Here is an 18711-nt window from a genome sequence, read left to right as displayed (position 1 = left end):
TTCCTTCACAAGCCCCGCCCCAAGAGTCGCTAGGACTACACTTCCCAGAAAGACTTGCGCGGGGGCTGAGGCGGCAGGGATGCGATGGCGGAGTCGCTGCCCCTGGAGGTGAGAGGAGGCTGCCCTCAGGCCTAACTCGGGACAGACCCCGCTCTCAGGGTCCCAGGCTGTGGGGAGGGACCATCAGACAGCTTGTCCGGCCCCGTCCACCAGGCGGAAACGACCCGCCCGGGAGATCCCAGGACCTGCGAGCTTGGGTAACGGTCCCGCCTTTGGGCCACTTCGTCCCGTTAGCTTGGGGTACCATCCTCTTCTACCCCATCGGTCCCAGGAGATGCCTACTCCGTCACGTCAGCGAGCACCGGCCTTCTGCCTACCCGCCTACTCTAGAGATGGCCGCCCCTCCCCCTCAGGTCTGCAAGGTGTCATCTCCATCATATCGCCCCGGAAGGGTAACTCATCTATCCCCACTGGCCCGTTGGGATTGTCGTTCCATTCTCTTCTCCCGGAGAAATAGCTGTCCCCTCCCCATCAATTCCGTACGTGGTCGCTGAGCTCCTTCACCAAGGACAGACCTGCTCTCACTCCCTTGTCCGCTAGTGATGGCCGTCCCTACCTCCTTCGCCCCATGAGATGTTCCTTTTCCTTATCCTGGACAAGACCTCCCTGCCACCATTAGCTTGAGAGACATAACTGATTTTATCCTCTTGGCATGGCCTCCCCCATCCCTCTTGCACTCAGAGTTGACAGCCACTTCCCGCTGCCTACCGGAGACAGGCCACCCTTTCCCCTGTGGCCCTGGAATGGCACAGCTTCCCCTTAGCAAGATGTAGGACTGCTTTCACCCTCTTAAGCTCCAGATGATGGCATTCCTTGTCTCCTTGACCCCAGAAGAGATCCACTTCATCCCCATAAATCCCAGGGATGATCAGTAATATCTGTAGTAGTCCCTTGGGATGGAGTTCATAGACTAGCCACACCATCATTATCACTGCCTCCCCTGGTCCTTCTAAAAAAAGCCACTCCCCTTTTCACCTCCCTCCTCTTCACCTCCCTCCTCTCAGGTTAAAGAATTATGCTCCCTCCCTTCAGTGAGAGCAGGTTTTTTCCCTTTGCCCTTTGCTCCTCAGGTTGACTGCAGAGCCTCAGAAGACAACATGGCCACTATCTTAGGCTTAGATAGGCTTCCCTAACTCCTCCTGGGAATGGGGAGTTCAGTCAGTTCTAGTCCCCATCCCTAGTCTCCCAGAATGCCATTCTCCCCATTCTCCTCTCAGTAATCATCTGCTTTACCCCCTCATCCCTTCCCTGAGCAAATTGTTGGTGAAAATAGAGGTAGAGGACTGTCCAACTTTAATTTGGTCCAGTAAGTATTGGCTGAGCTCCTTTGTGCTAGAGATCAGGGAAAGAAAGAAAAGATCAGAATGATCTGGTGAGGTCAAGCTTAAGTAAGAGCTATCCAGGGAAAAAAAGCCCACATAGGCAAAAAGAAAGGGACATGCTGTGTTTGTAGGATAGTGGGGAAACTGGATGGGGGAAACTCTAGGGTGAGGAATCCAGTGAGCTATGGAGGCTTGGCAATACTGACCCAGGAGTAGAGACTATCCTGAGGATTCCAGGGAACCCTGAACATCTTTTTATCAGGGATGTGCTGAGACACCCCCGATAGTTAATATCAGACAATTTGTAGCCACACAGTCCCATATAGGGCTCCCAGCCTCACCATCCACAACCTCATAGAGCATAGGTGGAATGAGGGCATAAGTCTCCCAGACTAATCTTGCTAGGTTTCTGTCTTCACAGCCAGCTCGGAAGTCAAGTTGGCAGTGGAGAAGATGGGAAAAGAGGAAGGTCTCCGAGCCTGACCTGTGAGGGCAGAAGGAAGGGGTGTTGCTTCCCAAAGAGATCAGAGCATGAACACCTCGTGGCTGTGTTCTAGAGCCTATGCAACACACTTTACTACGTATTTTAATTCTCACAATAACCCATTTAAACCTCACTGCAGTGGCCATTTTACAGATAAGGCAAACAAGGCTCAGAGAGGTGATTTGAGAGAATAAGGATGTGAACTGGTCGATCTGGTCCTGACACTCAGGCCATTTTTTTTTTACCAGACTGGAAATTTGATTTGTATCAGTCAGTACAAATTTGCATCTAGACAGGCCTCAGAAAAGATTTGTTCACAGTACAGCTCCCTGGAGATTGGAGAGGGGAAGCGAAGACTCTATGAAGCTTAGGGTCCCAGGTGAACTCGAAGCCAATGCTCCAGTCCCCTCGGACCTACTGTGCTATCTGCTGGAGAAGGTTCCAAAGCCCCCCCCCCCGGCCCCCTACTGCAACTCTAATAGCCCCCAACGCCCTGTCTTTTTCCCTCAGATGCTCACATATATTCTGAGCTTCCTGCCTCTGTCAGATCAGAAAGAGGCCTCCCTCGTGAGTCGGGCTTGGTACTGTGCATTCCAGAATGCCCTTCGGGAGGTAAGGTGGCCACCTTCCCCAGGCCCATTCCAGCTGCCTCCCACTTCAGCTTGACCATACTTTGACCAGCCACCATTCATGCGTACACATTCATACACCATTACATTCATACATACTCAGCTCTGGGTGCAGTTGGGGCTCTAGATGAATAAGACACACTCCCCTCTCGCGAGGAGCTGACTCCAGTGAAGGAGGAACAGAAGTATGTGAGTGATCATGATGTGTGCTCAGTGCTGTGACAGTGGAATGAAGGGATGTGATGACAATTGGAGAAGGACATCCAGAGGAGACTGGAGCATCAGGAAAGGCTTCCTGAAGGAATAGGGTGAGGATGCAGGTTGTTCTTTCAGGACTGGTAACAGCCCGGGTGAAGGCCCCAAGGTATGAAATCATTCTGGAAATGGTCATGTCGCTTCCGTATGGAACTTAGATGCGTATGAGAGGGAGCAGCATTGGCAGATGTGCCAGTCGGCATTGCTGGGACTTGCTCCCGATTCCTGTCATGTAGCTTTTAGAAGAATATTAAGGCAGGGGAGTGACACGGTGTGATTTGTGTCTTAGAACTGCAGTGCAGCACGGACAGGAGAGGGTGAGCCGGAGGGTAGGGAGACAGCCCAGCTAGCAGGTAAATGCAGACATCTGTGCTCCTTTGAAAGACAAGCAGTAATAGCTCTTTGTTTTAATTCTGACTTCTTTGATATTACTGAGGTTGAACAGTTTTTCTCATGAGTTCATTTACATTTCCCTCTTGTTTATTTGTGTTCTTTATCTATTTAACTATTGGGGTCTTAGTACTTTTCATATCCACATGTATGAACTTTTTATACATTAAAGAGAATAATTATTTACACGTTTGTTGAATATATGTCTAGTGTGTTTGCCTTTTAATTTGATTTGTAGGTATGCATTTGTTTATGAGCTACAGAGGTTAAATTTCTGCTGTTGATTCTCAAAATCCTTTTCTTCCATCTTCTCATTGTTTTTTGAATGTAGAGGTCCCTTGCTTCCTCAGAGATTTGATAAATATATACTGAAATTTTTCTTTTTTTTAAATAGACTATGCTTTTTAAGAACATCTTTAGGTTCAAAATTGTTTCTTCTATTTAATGGTTTGATTTTTTGTATTTTTTTTTTATTTTTGTATTTTTTTTAAATTGGTGGACTTTCTTTTGATTTACGCTACAAGATAAGAAATGAAACTGATTAGTTTCAAATGGCAAAAATACCATTATGTGTAATCTCCCCCTTCCCTGCTGGGTTGGAATCCTCCTGTCACATATTATGTGTGTGTGTGTGTGTGTGTGTGTGTGTGTGTGTAAGTTGGCCCTTTGTTGCGTTATCTATCTAGTGTCGTTGTCTAAAGGAACTTGGTTTGGACTTGTTGAAAATTTGAAGTGTAAGACATAGATGCTGAGAGCTGCATTTCTGGGCGAGGACTTCAAGAGAAGGGTCTGGATAATAAATATAGATTGGGTGTCATTAAAGAATGGGAGTAATTGAAGGCAGGAATCTAAGTAACACCCCCCCATGAGGAGCCTGAAGAGCCATAGACACAGCAGCTACAGAGCACACCCCGGGGAGGGCAGCCCCCAAGGGAGGGCATCATGGAGAGGAAGGAGGATGCATCTGCAGAGGGAGCCGAGCAGAGAAGGCCCAGAAGTCAAAGCCAGACAGCATTTAAAGTATTGAGTGGTTCAATACTTTAACCACATCTAGAAAATAGAAAATATAGCGTCCATGATGCTCGATTTCCCCGGTTTCCAGTGGCTTCGGCAACATTTGGCATCTGGGGAAAAAGCCAGGTGGGTTGAGGAGTGAATGAGAGCAGAAAGGAGATGTAGAGGGTGGCCTCATTTGCAAGAAATGTCCCCACGAGAGAAATTAATAGGTGGTTGAGGTGGACTTGACAAAAGGATTTTAATTGGGAGAAAACTCAAATGTGTCCGATACGCTGATGGGAGTCACCAGCGAAGGGGTGGGTATGGGAAGAAGAGATTCCAAGAATGGTGGCTGGGTGCCGCCTGAGGCGGTGGCAGAGACAGGCGTCAGCCTACACGGCTGGGTTACATAGGATGGAGGGGCTGCCACCTCCCCCAGGGAGTGGAGGGGTGGGGATAGCAGTGTGGAGGTTCCTCAAGGCTGATGGCCTCTTGGTGAATTTGGAACCAGTTTGTCTCAGGGGGGTGAGAAGAGATGCAGAGGCCAGGGCCTCATCCAAGGTGTGAAATACAGGGCGGAGGAAAATGGCCAGTACACCGGAGACACAGAGAAAGGCCTCCTTCCGCTGGTGGTGCCTGAGGGGCCTTGAGGTGTGCTGAGCTGGGGGTGCAGGGCCGGGGGTTCCAGCACTCAGAGTTGGTCGTGAGAGGCAGCACAAGGCATGAGGAAGGCAGCACGTGCACTGAGTTCGGAGCCCAGTCTGGTAGGGCGATGGGGATGCGGAGAACAGCTTCAGAAGAGGCCGGGAGAAGGGTGCTCGTGCTGACTCTCGAGAGGAATAAACACTTGCTAACTAGACTAACAGGCGGAGGTGAAGGGTGAAACACCACCAGACGGTAAAGTGGCTGAGCAGGCGTGGCAGCATGAGACAAGGGCCAGAAGTCTGCGTTCCCACAGCAGAGAGGGGGTGTGGGGGTGGGCAAGCATGGGAAAGTGGGGGCAGAGAGATAGTTGGGGGCTGCCATAGCCAGCTCAGCCTCTGCCCCTGTAGAACCATCTCAGAGCTGCATGGACAATGCAGGATAGACTGGAGCCAGGGGGGGCTAGAGGCCAGGACTCCAATAAGGAGACTGCTGTGACGTATTTCTGAGACAATGAAGGGACCTGCTCCAAAGCAGGTGCAGAGAGGTGGCAGCAGGGACAGTTTAGAATATCATAGGGAGATGGACTAGAAGGGCCTTGGTTGATGAGGAGGTGGGGCTGCGGGAGGAGTCTAGGATTCCCAGATTTCTGACTGGTAGAGGGCCCTGAGACTCTAGGAGGAGGGGCAGAGTTGAGGGGGTAAGACAGTGAATTCAGGTCTGGTCAGCTTGCATCTGTGTCTGGAGGGAGGGCCAGCAGGTCACTGGCGTGGGGTCTACTGTTCTGGAAAAAACACGGTCCACAGATAGAGTTGGAACAGGATGAGGTGTGGTCTGCCAGGGAGGGGTGAGGGGCACAGGGGTGTGGAGGTGGCTGTGGGTGGTGGAGTGGGACAAACATGGAGGGTAACCCACTCATCTTTGGCGATCCTGAAAGAGGCTAGAAGGTAGGAGGGTGGAGGCAGAACCCCCATGGGAGAAGGCACCAGGGGGAGACGGGCCGTCCATGGTAGAAACACGGCAGAGGGGACACCTGTGGGAGGGCGGTGAGGGGAGGGGTTCTTTGGGCCCGTGGTTCAGGGGTCCATGGGAAGCAAGGGGTGAACAGGGGGCCAGGCAGGTGGGCAGCGCACAAAGCAGGCCTGGAGAGGGAAGGGGAGCGCGAGGAGAGGTGCGAGGGGGAGCAGGCTCAAGGGGGACCTTTTGTTGTTTAAGACTCAGGTGTTTGTGGTCTGTGAGGAAGGGGCAGTGGAGAGGCAGCGACTGCCAGGTTCAGGGAGAAGGTGGGGCACAGGCTCAGTAGGGCAGGAGGATGGGGTCACCTTGAACCAGAAAGCAGGAGCGGGGATGAGGTTAGGATGGGTCCTGCCAGGAGTCGGCTGGAAGGCGTGAGCAGGGAAAAGGGAGGGAGGGCCTGCGCTGCCCTGATCTTTTTTTTTTTTTAAAGATTTACTTATTTTTGCATACAAGAGCTGGGGTGCAGGCCAGAGGTGAGGGGTGAGAGGATTCACCAGAGACAGAGTGGGGAGCAGAGCAGGCGGATCGACTGAAACACACTGCTGAGGGGAGCAGTGGGGAGACAGGAGAGGTCTGCTGCGCCATGTGGGTCACCTCCCTTGCTGAGGATGCTCCTCAGCCCGCCGCAGCCGCTGGAAGCCATCACCAAGCGTAACTCCCTTCTAGAGAGACAAGCCCCGGGTATTAGGGCGTGCCTGTCCCCACGGCCTTCCGGAACAGAGGTGTGTCAGCTTTAGGTGCCTGCAGTAAAGACAGCAGGGCTGACATGTCGGATGGCTGCTCAAAGCCTGCAGTCTCAGCGTTGGACCTGAGAGGGCACAATTTCCTGCCCGCTCATAGGCACGGAACATGCGCCTTTGTGGCAGGTTTAGGACATTTTCCAAATGGTTTTGTTGTTCTCCTGAGAGCCAGGGAGACTAGAGTGCTAGTTGACCCCTCTGTGGATGGGGCAGGTGAAGTGGAGCAGATAGCCTTGCAGTGCTCCCTTGGGTTTCTAGAAACTTCTCCATACGCCTGGGAAAGAAAAAGTTTCCTACACTGGGGCCAGACACCAGCATCCAGGAGTCCTGCCTCTTCTGCCTGCTGCTCTGCCCCCCAGAGACGATAGATACTCCTAAAAGGCTAGTCCTCAGCTCCTGTTCTTGAGTCCAGAGTAGACCAGCTGGGTGATGGCTTAGAGGCTGCGCCCGCCCCACCAAGAAAAATGGTGGGGGAACAGGGAGACAGTCTCAAATCTCACCACCACCCACAGTTGGAAATCCCTTAGGCTGGGCCCTGCCCTTTGACTGGGTGACTTTTGCTGCCACCAGCCAGCCTTGGACGTGGCCCCTAAGCTGACGGCCAGGGCCCTCTTTCGGCTGTTGTCTGCTTTGTCCATTGCGAGGCAATGCAAGGGGAGGACATCCCCCCTGCCAAGGCTCAAGAAGGAAGGGAAAGAGGGGTGACTGCAGGCTGCTGGAGCTGGGGCCTCCCGGGGTGGCAAGTAGCCGGTGGGGGTGGGAGCTGCCTCACCACGCAGCACCTCTGGCCTCTGGCAGCAGGTCACTCTGCCCTTCTCAGACTGGCTCATCGTCATGCAGGCGCGCACTTTCCATTCCCCCCCATCTTACCACCCTCCCCACCCCCACACATGGGCTGTTCCCCAGCTCTCCTTACATCTGAGGTGTGCAGGCCCTCGGGTGCTCTCATGACCTCAGTGACCACGAGGGGAGCGGTGGAGGTGCCGCCTTTCATCCACAATGACCGTGTTCTAAGAATGGGGTCTAGAGCCGATTCCTGTGGAAGCAGCGAGGAGCCATCCCTGTCTCTTACCATGCTCCTTCCTGTGCTGACAGCCGTAGGTGGCCTCTTGTCTCTGTGGCAGAAGCTGGGGCTGTCCGCAGCTGGGGACAAGTTGCGTGTGGCTTCCTGGGAGGCTCCTGGGGCTAGGTCTCGCAGCAGGGCATGTCATGTGTCATGTCTGCCTTTCTAATGGATTCCCTTTGCATGAAGTTCTGTGGGGCACAAGGAGGGGCATCAGTTCCGGTGATCACTGACAGGCCAGGTTTTCAGAGGGCGGCCATCCAGCGGCAGGATCGGGCTGATACCTTAAAACAAGAGCCTTCTTTGAGAACCGCTTGCCTGCCACTCGGGCACCCATCAGAGGTGGTATAATGGGGCAAGGAGTTTAGATACCAAGCCCTCTTCTTCCTCCCCTGCCGCAGACCTGCTCTACACACACCTGTGCCAACTCCCCTTTGGCACCCCTCTGGCGTCAAAATCAGAGGAGGTTCTAGGAAAACTAACCCCCTCCCCTCACCCTGAATTCCTACCCAAGCCAGGCTATTCCCACAACCCAGCCCTGAGCTGGCCTCATGGGCCCACCCCACTGGAGCTGTGTGCTGCCCACTCTCACAGCCCTGTCCCTCTACAGCGGGCAGCTCTCCTTCCTTGGCATCTCTGACATTCCTTCTGTTTGCTTCTGCCAACATGAAGTGGGAAGCTTCTTCCTCTCTTCTCCCGACAGGTAGATGGACCCCCTAGAGATGAACCTCAGGGGTCACAAGAACATCATGTACTCTGGGGCCTCTGGAGCCTCTACTGGCATGTGCACGCGCGCGCGCACACACACACACACACACCTGTGTTTTTTACTTACAACCCATTTTTGCAAACATTCATGTGGCTGAGACACCGAGGCCACCGGGCACCTAGCCTCACTGCCCGCCCCAGAACTCTGGCATCTGGGCCGCAGGGGCTTGTGGTGAGTGACGCCTGCCTCTCTCCTCTCCACTCCAGCCCCTGGGGAAGGTGGCAGCTTGGCTAACACCAACCTCTGTGCCCTCGAGTCGGCGGAGCCCGTGGGTCTCAGGGCCTCCTGAAAGTCCCAAAGTTTGGGGTCCTGCATTCTGTGTCCTCCTAAGGGTTTCACTGGGCCTCCTCCTCCACCCTTCCAGTGCCCCGCATGCCAGCGCCCCTCTCTGTCCCCTCCTGTAGGCATCCAGTCCTGTCCATCACCAACCTCCTTGCCCTCCCTCATAGTCCTCTCCTTAGACCCCAGCGGGACTTGTCCTCCCAGTGCCCACTTCTCGCGGGTGCCTCCTTCAGCCACACCTGACCCCACAAATCACTGTAGCTTCCCATAGTAGCAGGGGCCTTTCCTGACCTGCTCTGCCCTCAGCCTCTGGCTAGCAACTTGCCACCAGACACAAAGCCCAGTGCCCGCTGAGGCCAGAGAGCTCACCCCAGACCTGCTGCTACCCCTTAGACAAATGTGCAGTACAACATCCCGGTGTCCTCTGCCTCCATTCCGGCCATCCAGCGCCTGGGCCTCAGGGGTGTCTCCTGCATCAGCCTGACCAACCTGGACAGCTCACCTACCTCGCACCAGGTGCTGCAATCTGTTGCCTCCCACCTGGGCCCGCACCTGCACAGTTTGTGCCTTGGTGGGGGCAGCCCCACAGAGGCCTCCTTCGTGACCCTGGTCCTGAGCTGCCCAGCCCTGCGTATCCTGGACCTCAGTGGCTGCAACAGCCTCTTCACATCAGGCACGCTGCTGGCTCAGCCTGAGACGGCCCAGCAGGTCCACCGGGCATTGAGCGGCCTCCGTGAGCTCAAATTGGCTGGCCTGCGGTACCTGGCTGACCCGAGCTTCAACCGACTCAGCAGCTGTGCCCCCAGCCTGGAGCGCCTCTCCTTGGCCTATTGCCACCTAGCCTTTGAGTCAGGCCCAACCAGGGGCTCCATTAGCCCCCAGGATTCCTTCCCCTCCCAGCTCTCCTTCTGCAATCTGCTACGATTTGTGAAGGAGCGGGCCAGGAGGCTGCAGTCTCTGGACCTGAGTGGCACTGGTTTGCCTCCAGAGGCCCTGCAGGCCCTGGGCCAGGTGACTGGGCTGCAGCTGCAGGAGCTGAGCCTGCACAGCTGCCGGGAGCTTTCCACAGAGGCCGTAGCCTCCCTTTGCCGCCAGCAGCCAGGCCTTACCTCTCTGGACCTCAGCGGCTGCTCAGAACTATCTGACGGGGCCCTCTTGGCCGTGTGCCGGGGCCTGCAGCACCTGCAGCACCTGAACCTGAGGAAGCTGCAGCGGCTTACAGACATGGGATGCATTGCCCTGGGGGGCCTGCGGGAGCTGCAGAGTCTCAACATGGCCGAGTGCTGCCTGGTCAGCGGGCAGGAACTGGCCCAGGCACTGGGCTTGATTCCTGGAGCTCCGCCCCCACTGGTCTCCCTCAGCCTGGCCTACTGTTCCTCACTCAAGGTGAGCCCACCATCCGCCTCCTTCCTGCGCAGGACGGGGAGCTGGGGGAACTGGACGTGTGGCACCGGGAGGAACTGCCCAGTGTTGTGGCCAAGGACTAGCCTTTAGAACTGGCCGTGGGACAACCTGGAAGAGAAAGGCAAACAGTGCTGCTGCCAGCGCTCCACCCCGCAGGAGTGCTCCCCACAGGTGCTCCTCCCCGCAGGAGTGCTCCCCGCAGGCCACTGTAGAGGGAGGTCCACACATCTCACACATCTCACATGCTGAGTTTTCCGTGACCCCTAGAGGTTGGGGAGGGGTACTGAGGGCGAGTGTTCTGCAGGCAGGGAAGGCTGGTGAGTGACAGAACGCAGCCCTTTGGGGAAGGAGCATGAGGCACACAGAAGGTGCTGGGTCAGGACCCCAGGGAGGTCAGGCGACATGGGAGCAGCAAGGTCATCACTCTGCAGACGCGAGTCCCCTCTAATAGTCCCCACAGTGGCAATGCCAGTTGCCCTCTCTTTAATAGATTTTCCCGTCAACCTGACCAGGCCTTTTCCAAGCTGAAAATCGTCTCAACCTGTTGCCACAGGTCTTTCCCTGCTCAACTCCACCTTCACTACCACGTGTCTCAGCTGCTCTCAGGCCCCATGTGTGTCTGCATCTTTTTTTTTTTTTTATAGAGGCATGTTTTTATTTATTTATTTTATTTGTTTGTTTGTTTTGTTTATACATGCACTGGGTACAGTCAGAAGCGCGGGAGGGTGAGAGAATTCACCAGAGCCAGAGCGGGGAGCAGAGCAGGCAGAAGGACCGACGTACACTGCTGAGGGGAGCAGCGGGTGGCAGGAGAGGTCTGCGCGCCATGTGGGACCCTCCTCTGGTGGCCAGGAAGCACCCGGGGATCGAACCGGCGCCGCAGAGGCTGCGGGCAGCTTCGCAACCCAGCGCTCAACCGCTGCGCCACCGGGGAGGCCCTGTGTCTGCATCTTTACAAACCAGCCTGCTCTGCACTGCCCTTAGCTGCTGCGCCCCACACCCGACTGCTCCTGCCAGGTGGCAGCCCCCACTGTGACCGCATGTTCTACCTCAGATTCTAGAGGGAGCATATCTGGTTGGCTCAGCTAGGGTCAGATGCGATGCCCACCCCTGGTCCAGTAACCTGTGGTCACCCCTGCAGTGGGCTCTGGGAGCAGAGGTGGGGCAGATACTTTAGAAATTTCCACCTGCGTCCTTCCTGCCCAGCCAGTCTAGGCCTTTGTCCTCCAATAAACTCTCCCACCCCTGCAGCACCCCCAGTCCACCCCACCCTTTCACCAGCACAGGGAGCATGTTGCGTCCCTCCACAGACCTCTAGTAACTTCCTCTTGCTTGCGGGGTTGGAACCTTGGGAAGGACCTTCCGAGTGACCCCTGTGAACCTGGTGGCACGCGCACAGCACCTCTCCATTGCTCCCTCCACTCCCTTCCTAGGATGCCTCAGTGCTCGCTCTCGTGCCAGCACTGGGCCCAAGCCTCAGGGTGCTAGACTTATCCTCCTGTGTGGCCCTCACCAACCGGACTGTGCAGGCCATCTGTACCTACCTCACCCACTTGTCAGTTCTGCGCCTGGCCTGGTGCAAGGAGCTCCGTGACTGGGGGCTTCTGGGGCTGGAGGAGCCAAGGAAGGAGTCTGCGCAAGGGCTTCAGGTGCGGGAGCCCCAAGGTCATGGTGGGTAGGGCTCAGTTCCTTCCCTCCTGAGTCTCTACGAGCATTTAAGGGCCAAACTCAGGGGGCACCTGAGGAACTGGCTTCTTCCCACAGCCACACCAAGAGCTGGAGCGTCACGCCTCTGGCACTGAGGACCCTTCTCCCCAGCCAAAGGGCCCCTCCCTGCTCATGCTGCGGGACCTGCAGGAGTTGGACCTCACAGCCTGCAGCAAGCTGACCGATGCCAGCTTGGCCAAGGTGTGGCACTGGGGAGGCTGAGGATCCTGAGGTTGGAGCCAGGGTCCAGGCCAAGCTGTTTTGCTTAGAAATAGTTCCTTAGAGTTCCTTTCTCATTGGTTCTGATGCCTCTGGCTGGTCCTTTGGCTGGAGGTGGGGGACCTGGGAGGGCCGCTGGTTCTGGGCCCCAGTGCCAGACTATACCCTCACCCCTCCTTACAGGTGCTGCAGTTCACCCAGCTGAGGAAGCTCTCACTGAGCCTGCTGCCAGCTTTCACAGACAAGGGCTTGGTGGCTGTGGCCAGGGGCTGCTCCAGCCTGGAGCGCTTGGCACTGAGTCACTGCAACCTCCTCAGTGACGAGGGCTGGGCCCAGGCCGCCGGCTCCTGGCCAAGACTGCAGCACCTCAACCTGTCCAGCTGCAGTCAGCTCACGGAGCAGTGAGTGTGTGCAGGGATGCCCCATTACGGGTTGGGCTGGGGGCCCCCTGGGGTCTCCTGCTCATCCAGTGGCCTCCCCACAGAACGCTGGATACCATTGGGCAGGCGTGCAAGCAGCTCCGGGAGCTAGATGTGGCCATGTGCCCTGGGATCAGTATTGCTGCAGTCAGACGCTTTCAGGCCCAGCTGCCCCAGGTGACCTGCGTCCAGTCCCGCTTCGTGGGAGGGGCTGACCTGACTCTTACACTCTGAGGCCAGGTCAGTCATGAGCCCTGTGGCCTCCTCCTAGTCCCAGCCTTGGCCCCTTACCCTGGAGTTTGACTCCATAACCCCTGCCTCCCTCTACTCCATACTCCAAGTTATCAACCCCTCTTCTAGGACTGGGGTTGGAAGTAACCTAGGGCAGCCCAGGGGGCTTCCTGCGGTCTGCCCACAGCCCAGGGGGAGCCTTGTTCCAGCTATCGATCGCTGCCACAAGCCCCTGGAAAAGCCAGTTCCTGCTCTCTTGGTAAGGCCCTGGCCCAGAGGTGGGCTGCCCACTTCTCATACCAGCCTACACCCCACCTCGTTCCCCAAGGAGTCTTAGCAGCAGATCCAGGCTTTGTTGTAAACCCAAACAAGATTAAAAGTCTAGATGTTATCTCCTTATCTGAAGTTCTCAGACTGAAGGGCCCCTCCCTTTCCCACCTAAGTCAAGCAATCTGGCTGAGCCCAGGCACAATGTGGTAGGAACACCAGAGCCACATAGGTAGCACCCCCACTGGCACCCCCAGCAGGTCTAAGCTGCTTCCCCATATGGTGGGAGGCTCCAGAGGCCTGGAGTCCTCTCTCAGCCCGCCCCAGCCTGGGGGTGCCCAGGGACTCTGGCCCATCTGCAGTCCTGCTCCCTCCATGCTCCTGCTTTGGATTTTAATCCAAATGCAGGCCTTTCTGCACTGAACCCCCTCTTGTCAAAATCAGTCCCATCCTCCATGCAGCAGAGAAGAGATCTTTTCGGAATCTTGAGTTTGAGCTTCAGCACAAAGCAGGCCAGCTCAGCAGGACTCCCTTCATGCCTCTCACCCAGAGAGCCTCCAGCCCTACAGATGCAGGGCCAAGCAGCTGAGCGCTGAGCCCTGAGCCCTGGCAGTCAGAGGCCTCCTGGAAACATGACTGCCAGACTGGGCCCCTGTGAGTGTGCAGGCTGGTGTCTGCTGGGTAGTGCCTCCTGCCCTGACATTTCTTCCTCGCCTGACTGGCGGTCCTAGCCCACTCTGGGCAGGTGCCACGAGACCACAGGCCATCCCCTCTGCAGCCCAGCACTGAGGGAGGCTGAGGGCTTATCTTGGTGAAGGACAACAGGGCCAGCCCATCTCGACCCTCCTTCAAAACACCAACCCCTCCACTGTCGTGCCAAGTGTGTGGCCCTAAACGCGGCCGCACCTGATGCCCCCTCTCACTCAGCAGCCAAGTTTGTGGCCACAGAGTGCAGAGCTGGCTGACACAGACCTGAGAGCCAAGCACACTTTATTTCTGCTGCAGCCTGTTGGTCAGTGTTGGCACTTCACCCTCTCCCCTTCATGGCCGCCACAGTGGCAGCAGCTCTGGCCCCTGGCCCCCCCTTACTGTCAAGGCTCAGTGACGCTGCAGTCATAGCAGAAGTTGAAGTTGGTGGGTGGGGGGGGAATGGGGGGTGGCTGCTCAGGGATGGGCACGTTCTCCAGCTCCAGGAGGCGCAGCTTGGTCTCCATGGTCAGGAGCTGCTCCAGGTCTAGCCGCGTCTGCTCGCTGCCCATAGGACTGCCCAGCAGGGCGCTCAGCCCGTCTGTCCACAGGTGGAACTGGGGACGAAGCCGGCGCCGTGAGGGCCAGCCCACCTCTCCCCTGCCCATCTGCCAGTTCCGCTCGGCCTGCCCCGACACTCACCTCCCGTTTGGAGGGGGCAATGAAGTTGAGGTACGCCTCCTCCTCGCCGTGGTCGTAGCTGACCGAGAAGGCTAACTCACAGAGGTCCTGGGGGAGGCAAGGGGTTGGCAACACTGAGCGGGGGCAGGGCAGGGCCGGCGGGAAGGAGCCTCTGTGCCCCCCTGTCCTCACCTTGTTCTGCTTCCCGGAGCCCTTCTCCCGGACGTGGGGGCAGTCCTTGCCTGTCAGCAGTGCCCTGAGGTCGGCCACGGGGACTGCAGGGGGAACGCAGGGCCAGTTACTGGGCCCGAGGCCATCCTGGGGCCCGGGGTAGTCTAGGGAGAGCAGGTGACTGCCCTGTGCCCCGCCTCTTACCCTGCTCGGGCAGACTCTCCGGGGCCGGTGGGCCGGTGCCCTCCTCCACATCTCCAAAATTCAGCACCTTGTGGTTGGGGGACAGGCAGCAGAACCACAGCTTGTCTGTGGGCAGAAAGGGGAAGCGGGAAGGCGAGATGAGAGGGGCCCGAATCCCCCAGCTGCCCTCCCCCCCACGCCCCCCCCCACTCAACAACCCTGGCGCCGCCGGCTGCTGATCTTGCGGAAGAGCGTCCCCTCGCAGAGGCGAAGCAACCGCTGCTGGCGGATCAGGCCCATGAGCTCCGGCTTCAGCTTCTCCCGCAGCTCCCTGGGTAGAGCAAGGGGGCTCGCTGACCAGCGCTGACCCGCGGCAAGGCGCGGGGTGGGGCTAGGACTTGGACCCGTCCCCAGGACTCACAGTATGGGAGGGGCCAGCGTGCCCTCCTGGTGCAGCCGCTCCGTCTGCCGCAGCCGCAGCACCTCCCCGTAGGTGAGCGCGTTCACCTTGGTGCGGAAGAGCTCCAGGGAGCTGGGCTTCAGGGCCAGTGTGCGTGCCAGCTGCTCCCGCACCACCTGCATGACCTAGGACCCGGGACCGAGCTCAGCCCGGGGCCTGCGTTCTGGACCCCTCCCTGCAGCGGCTGGTCCCGGCCCAGCTCTCCCAGCTCCCACCCGCCACCTTGTCGAAGTCCTCCTGCGTGGCCCGCATCTCCTTCCAGGTCTTGTTCAGCAGCTGGATGCTCACACAGAAGAGCTCATGGAAGCTGTGGTCTTGGCCGAAGAACATGGGCGAAAAGTCCTGGGCTGTTTCGGAGCCTGGAGCAGGGGGGCAGGAGGAGCTCAGGGAGGAAGTGTACGCAGCCCCTGGCCCTCTCTGCCCTTCCGCCCCCCGTTTCTAGACACGCCATGCCCAGCGCACTCACAGGGCTCCCCGACACGGAGCAGCTCACACAGCAGCACGGTCAGCTGTATGCTGCTCCGGGCGAAAGGACACTCGTGCTTGTCCTCGCGGCTGCTGTTCTCCAACACGAACTGGCGTGGTGGGGGTAGAGAATGGGGGCAGGGAGTCACAGCTCAGTCCCTGGGACTCGGCCTGGGGGGGCCTCCTGCCGTAGCCCGCCCCGGCACTGACCCGGCTGTAGGCGCTGGGCGCGTGTTTGGAGAAGTAGAGCATGTTGTCCAGAGCCAGCAGGCCGGGGGGCACGCGCTCTAGGTCCTGCCCAGGGTTGCTGTTCTGGGAGAAGGGGGACAGGCTGCTCAGGAAGAGCCCCGGCCCCCTGGGACAACAGCAGCCCTGGGGGGCTGGCAGGGCCGGGAAGCTGCGAAGGGGTCACTCACGGAGAAGCCCAGTTTTCGGAACTCGCGGGCACAAAGGGAACGGCGGCGGTCGGCTCCCAGCCCGGCACCCACGGGCTCCCCCTCCGACTCAAAGGCGGCCTGGCGGAGGGCCTGCAGCTGCTCCCGCTGCTCCTGCGGTCATGGGTGAGCAGCGTGTCAAGATCACAGACTCAAGGCCAAGTTCCAGTCATCCCCAGGCTTGCGCGCCCCAAAGGCACCCACCTGGCTGTAGGGGTCCAGGGGCGTCCGCATGCGCGGCTCCAGCAGCCCCAGCGTGAGGGCCTGCAGCACGTACAAGTGGTGCGCCATCTCGTCGCCCAGCGGGGATGCGCTGTGGATGATGTTCTGCGGGAGCCAGGCACCGTGAGCGTGGGCGCAGTGTGTGTGTGTGTGTGGGGGGGGGGGCCCACCTGGCCCAGTCCTTCCTACCTTATAGATGTACTGGCGCAGGTTCCTCTGCCACAGGTAGTCAAGCATATGCTGAGGCGGGTGGGAAAGGAGCGTGGGTGATTTCGCCGTACGTGAGTCCCTGCCCTGCAGCCTAGGGTGCCGCGTAGCAACTGCCCTTCATCCCCACCGTGTGCACGCCCACCTTACGTTCAGCAGGGCTGGCCCCCTGCAGCATGGCCGTCAGCAGGGCCATGGCCTTGGTCTGCAGCTGCTGGTTCATCCTGGGGCAAGAACAGGGCTCGGCCAGCCATCCAGGGTCCGGGTCTGTCCCCCTCCCCCTCGTGTGTACCCCACACACAGTCACTTACACCTGGAGATGCACCAGCAGCCTATCCAGTGGCACCTCGCTCTTGACCAGCTGGCCCAGGGCAGGGCTGCTTAAAGTCACACTCTCCAGCAGCCTGAGAGACAAGGGCTGCACCGATGGGTCCATCAGGTTCATGTTCACGTAGCCTACTACCTGTACGAGGGGGAGGGTTTTCACAACCTCGCCGCCATGGCAGGCCAGATCCTGACACTGCCCCCACCTGCAGAAAAGCCCACCCACCTTTTTTTTTTTCCCTCAAAGATTTGTTTTATTTACTTATGCGTACAAGAGCTGGAGTGTAGGCCAGAGGTAGGGGGGGATTGGGGGGGGCAGGGAGGGAGGATTCACCAGAGACAGAATGGGGAGCAGAGCAGGCAGATCTACTGAAATACACTGCTGAGGGGAGCAGCGGGTGAGACAGGAGAGGTCTGCTGCGCCATGTGGGTAGCTCCCTGGCTGGGGATCGAACTCGTGCTGCAGTGACTGCGGACAGCTTCATAGTGCTGAGACTTAACACCTTGGGCCACCGGGGAGGCCGGGCCCACCCACCTTCTTAACAAAGGGGATGCTGAGTGTCTCCCAGGACACCACGCCATGCTCCATGAGCTCCAAGAAGGCCCTCAGTGCGAGAGACAGCATCTCCCCTAGGCTGGGGGGAGAGCTGGGGCTGAGTCGGGCCGCACCAGGCCCCCCAGCCCCACGAGGTCCCCCACCCACCACAGCCCCACGCTCACTCGTCCCCGTCCTCGATGATCGTGCCTAGTCTCTGAAGCCCATCGCGGCTGATGACCTCCCGGGCGAAGGTGATGTCTGGGGCCAGCAGCGCGAGGTGCCGCAGGGCTTCCCGGCGCCCTTCCCGACTCAGCAGCCCGCCCAACAACTGCTCAGCCTCCAGTTCCTGGCGGGGCGGGAGCACGGGCGCAGGTGAGGCTGGGCGGAGGAGCCAAGGACCGGGGCAGGGGTGTGGGACTCGGCCTTCCGCTAGGTGGGGCACTGGGGGCAGGGCCGCGGGCTGGGAAGGTGGGCAGGCGGCCCAGCGGGGCGGGAGGGAGGGTGGGGGCGGGAGGGCATTACTGGGGCAGTGCTGAGGCACAGGATGCTGCCATTCTTGATCTCGTTGCGGTTCTGGAGGAGACGGCAGAGAGGACAGAAGTCAGGACGGGCGCTGGGGACCGGCTAGTTGCCGTCGTCCGTTCGGGGCTGGGAAGATCCCGCTCCGGACCGGGGGTGACGAGTCTGAGGACTCGGGGCCCGGGGCTGCAGAAGGGGTCACGGAGGGGAACGCAGGGCCCGAGCGTCGGCGGGACTCACGTTCTCGGTGATGTATCTCCGGTGCCCATCGGCAAACTGCAGGGCATAGCGCTCGGGGTGAGCCAGGCTCCACCTGTGGGCCGCGGGGGCGGTGAGGCAGGCGGGGGGCGCCCCTCCCCGACGCCCCGCCCGCCCCGTGGCCGGCACTCACGCGTCGCACAGCTCCTTCAGCACGGCGCCCAGGGGCTTCGCCTGCAAGTGCAGCTCACTCAGGGGCCCCGGCGCGGGGACGCGGGAGGACCCGGGGAAGGGGCGGGTGGGCTCCGAGGGGCAGGGGGCGACCCGGAGGTGCGCGGGGGGGGGGGGGGGGGGGAGGGGGGACGGGGGCCGGGCGGGCCGGGCGACCTGGTCCAGCTGGATGAGCTGCGGGAGGGCGTCACGCATCTGCACGGCGATCTTCACCACGTTCCGCGGGGGCGCCATGGCCCAGCCGAGGCGGGAGCGCCCGCGCGTCTCAGCCGGCGCAGCCTCCCCCGAGGGCACACCTGGCCCGGGAGCCCTGGGGACGCGGGGCCCCCCTCCGCAGCCTGCGCGCGGTGGCCGGCACGCACGGCCCGGCCTCCTGCTCCCGGGGCGCCGCGGCCTTCCCAGGGGAAAGCGGCGAGTTCCGGGTTGGAGTCCCGGGGCGGGAGGGTAGGACGGGCGCCCGCCCCGCCCCACAGAGGCGCCGGGCCCGCCCCGCCC

At 59.1% G+C, this 18711-nt stretch overlaps 2 protein-coding genes across 5 annotated transcripts; one reads left to right on the top strand and one right to left on the bottom strand.

The window, feature by feature from the left end:
• The first annotated feature begins 18 nt into the window (after positions 1-18).
• Positions 19-13019, top strand: LOC119248943 (Leucine-rich repeat-containing protein 29). Of its 3 annotated transcripts, none has more exons than XM_054696903.1 (9): positions 19-108; positions 332-413; positions 2377-2478; positions 9043-10035; positions 11487-11702; positions 11818-11961; positions 12163-12380; positions 12464-12638; positions 12759-13019. In XM_054696903.1, exons 1-8 carry the CDS (start codon positions 80-82, stop codon positions 12630-12632), a joined length of 1953 nt encoding a protein of 650 aa, XP_054552878.1. In that variant the 5' UTR covers positions 19-79; the 3' UTR covers positions 12633-12638; positions 12759-13019. The 3 variants fall into 3 exon arrangements, with proteins under 3 accessions (XP_054552878.1, XP_054552877.1, XP_037371781.2); XM_054696902.1 differs by having other exon boundaries at positions 332-452; XM_037515884.2 differs by lacking the exon at positions 332-413.
• A 499-nt stretch (positions 13020-13518) lies between these two features.
• ELMO3 (engulfment and cell motility 3) lies at positions 13519-18450 on the bottom strand. 2 transcript variants are annotated; one of them, XM_037515883.2, is made up of 20 exons: positions 18373-18450; positions 18179-18219; positions 18028-18100; positions 17791-17841; positions 17451-17614; positions 17266-17365; positions 16718-16869; positions 16552-16630; positions 16389-16439; positions 16182-16304; positions 15960-16091; positions 15754-15855; positions 15545-15653; positions 15301-15437; positions 15040-15203; positions 14837-14949; positions 14640-14744; positions 14457-14539; positions 14286-14372; positions 13519-14200 (listed from the first exon to the last, which is right to left on the bottom strand). In XM_037515883.2, exons 1-20 carry the CDS (start codon positions 18448-18450, stop codon positions 13988-13990), a joined length of 2157 nt encoding a protein of 718 aa, XP_037371780.1. In that variant the 3' UTR covers positions 13519-13987. The 2 variants fall into 2 exon arrangements, with proteins under 2 accessions (XP_037371780.1, XP_054552875.1); XM_054696900.1 differs by lacking the exon at positions 17791-17841 and having other exon boundaries at positions 18373-18434.
• Between the last annotated feature and the right edge of the window lie 261 nt (positions 18451-18711).

Source organism: Talpa occidentalis, unplaced genomic scaffold (genome assembly GCF_014898055.3).
Source record: "Talpa occidentalis isolate TD23 unplaced genomic scaffold, MPIMG_talOcc4v2.1 talOcc4.17, whole genome shotgun sequence".
Classification (NCBI taxonomy): Eukaryota; Metazoa; Chordata; class Mammalia; order Eulipotyphla; family Talpidae; genus Talpa; species Talpa occidentalis.
Note: the sequence above shows the minus strand (reverse complement) of the source record. Positions and strands in the feature narration are given on the sequence as shown.

Bases quoted from the DNA above. Each gene is read 5' to 3' on its own strand.
- LOC119248943 (XM_054696902.1), top strand. From the start codon at position 80: ATGCGATGGCGGAGTCGCTGCCCCTGGAG. The intron at 453-2,376 runs GTAACTCATCTA...TTTTTCCCTCAG, and splicing joins CATCATATCGCCCCGGAAGG to ATGCTCACATATATTCTGAG. The intron at 2,479-9,042 runs GTAAGGTGGCCA...GCTACCCCTTAG, and splicing joins TCCAGAATGCCCTTCGGGAG to ACAAATGTGCAGTACAACAT.
- ELMO3 (XM_037515883.2), bottom strand. From the start codon at position 18,450: ATGGCGCCCCCGCGGAACGTGGTGAAGATCGCCGTGCAGATGCGTGAC. The intron at 16,440-16,551 runs GTGGGCGTGCAC...CACCCGCCTCAG, and splicing joins CCAGCCCTGCTGAACGTAAG to CATATGCTTGACTACCTGTG. The intron at 14,950-15,039 runs GTGAGTCCTGGG...TGCTCTACCCAG, and splicing joins ACGCTGGCCCCTCCCATACT to GGAGCTGCGGGAGAAGCTGA.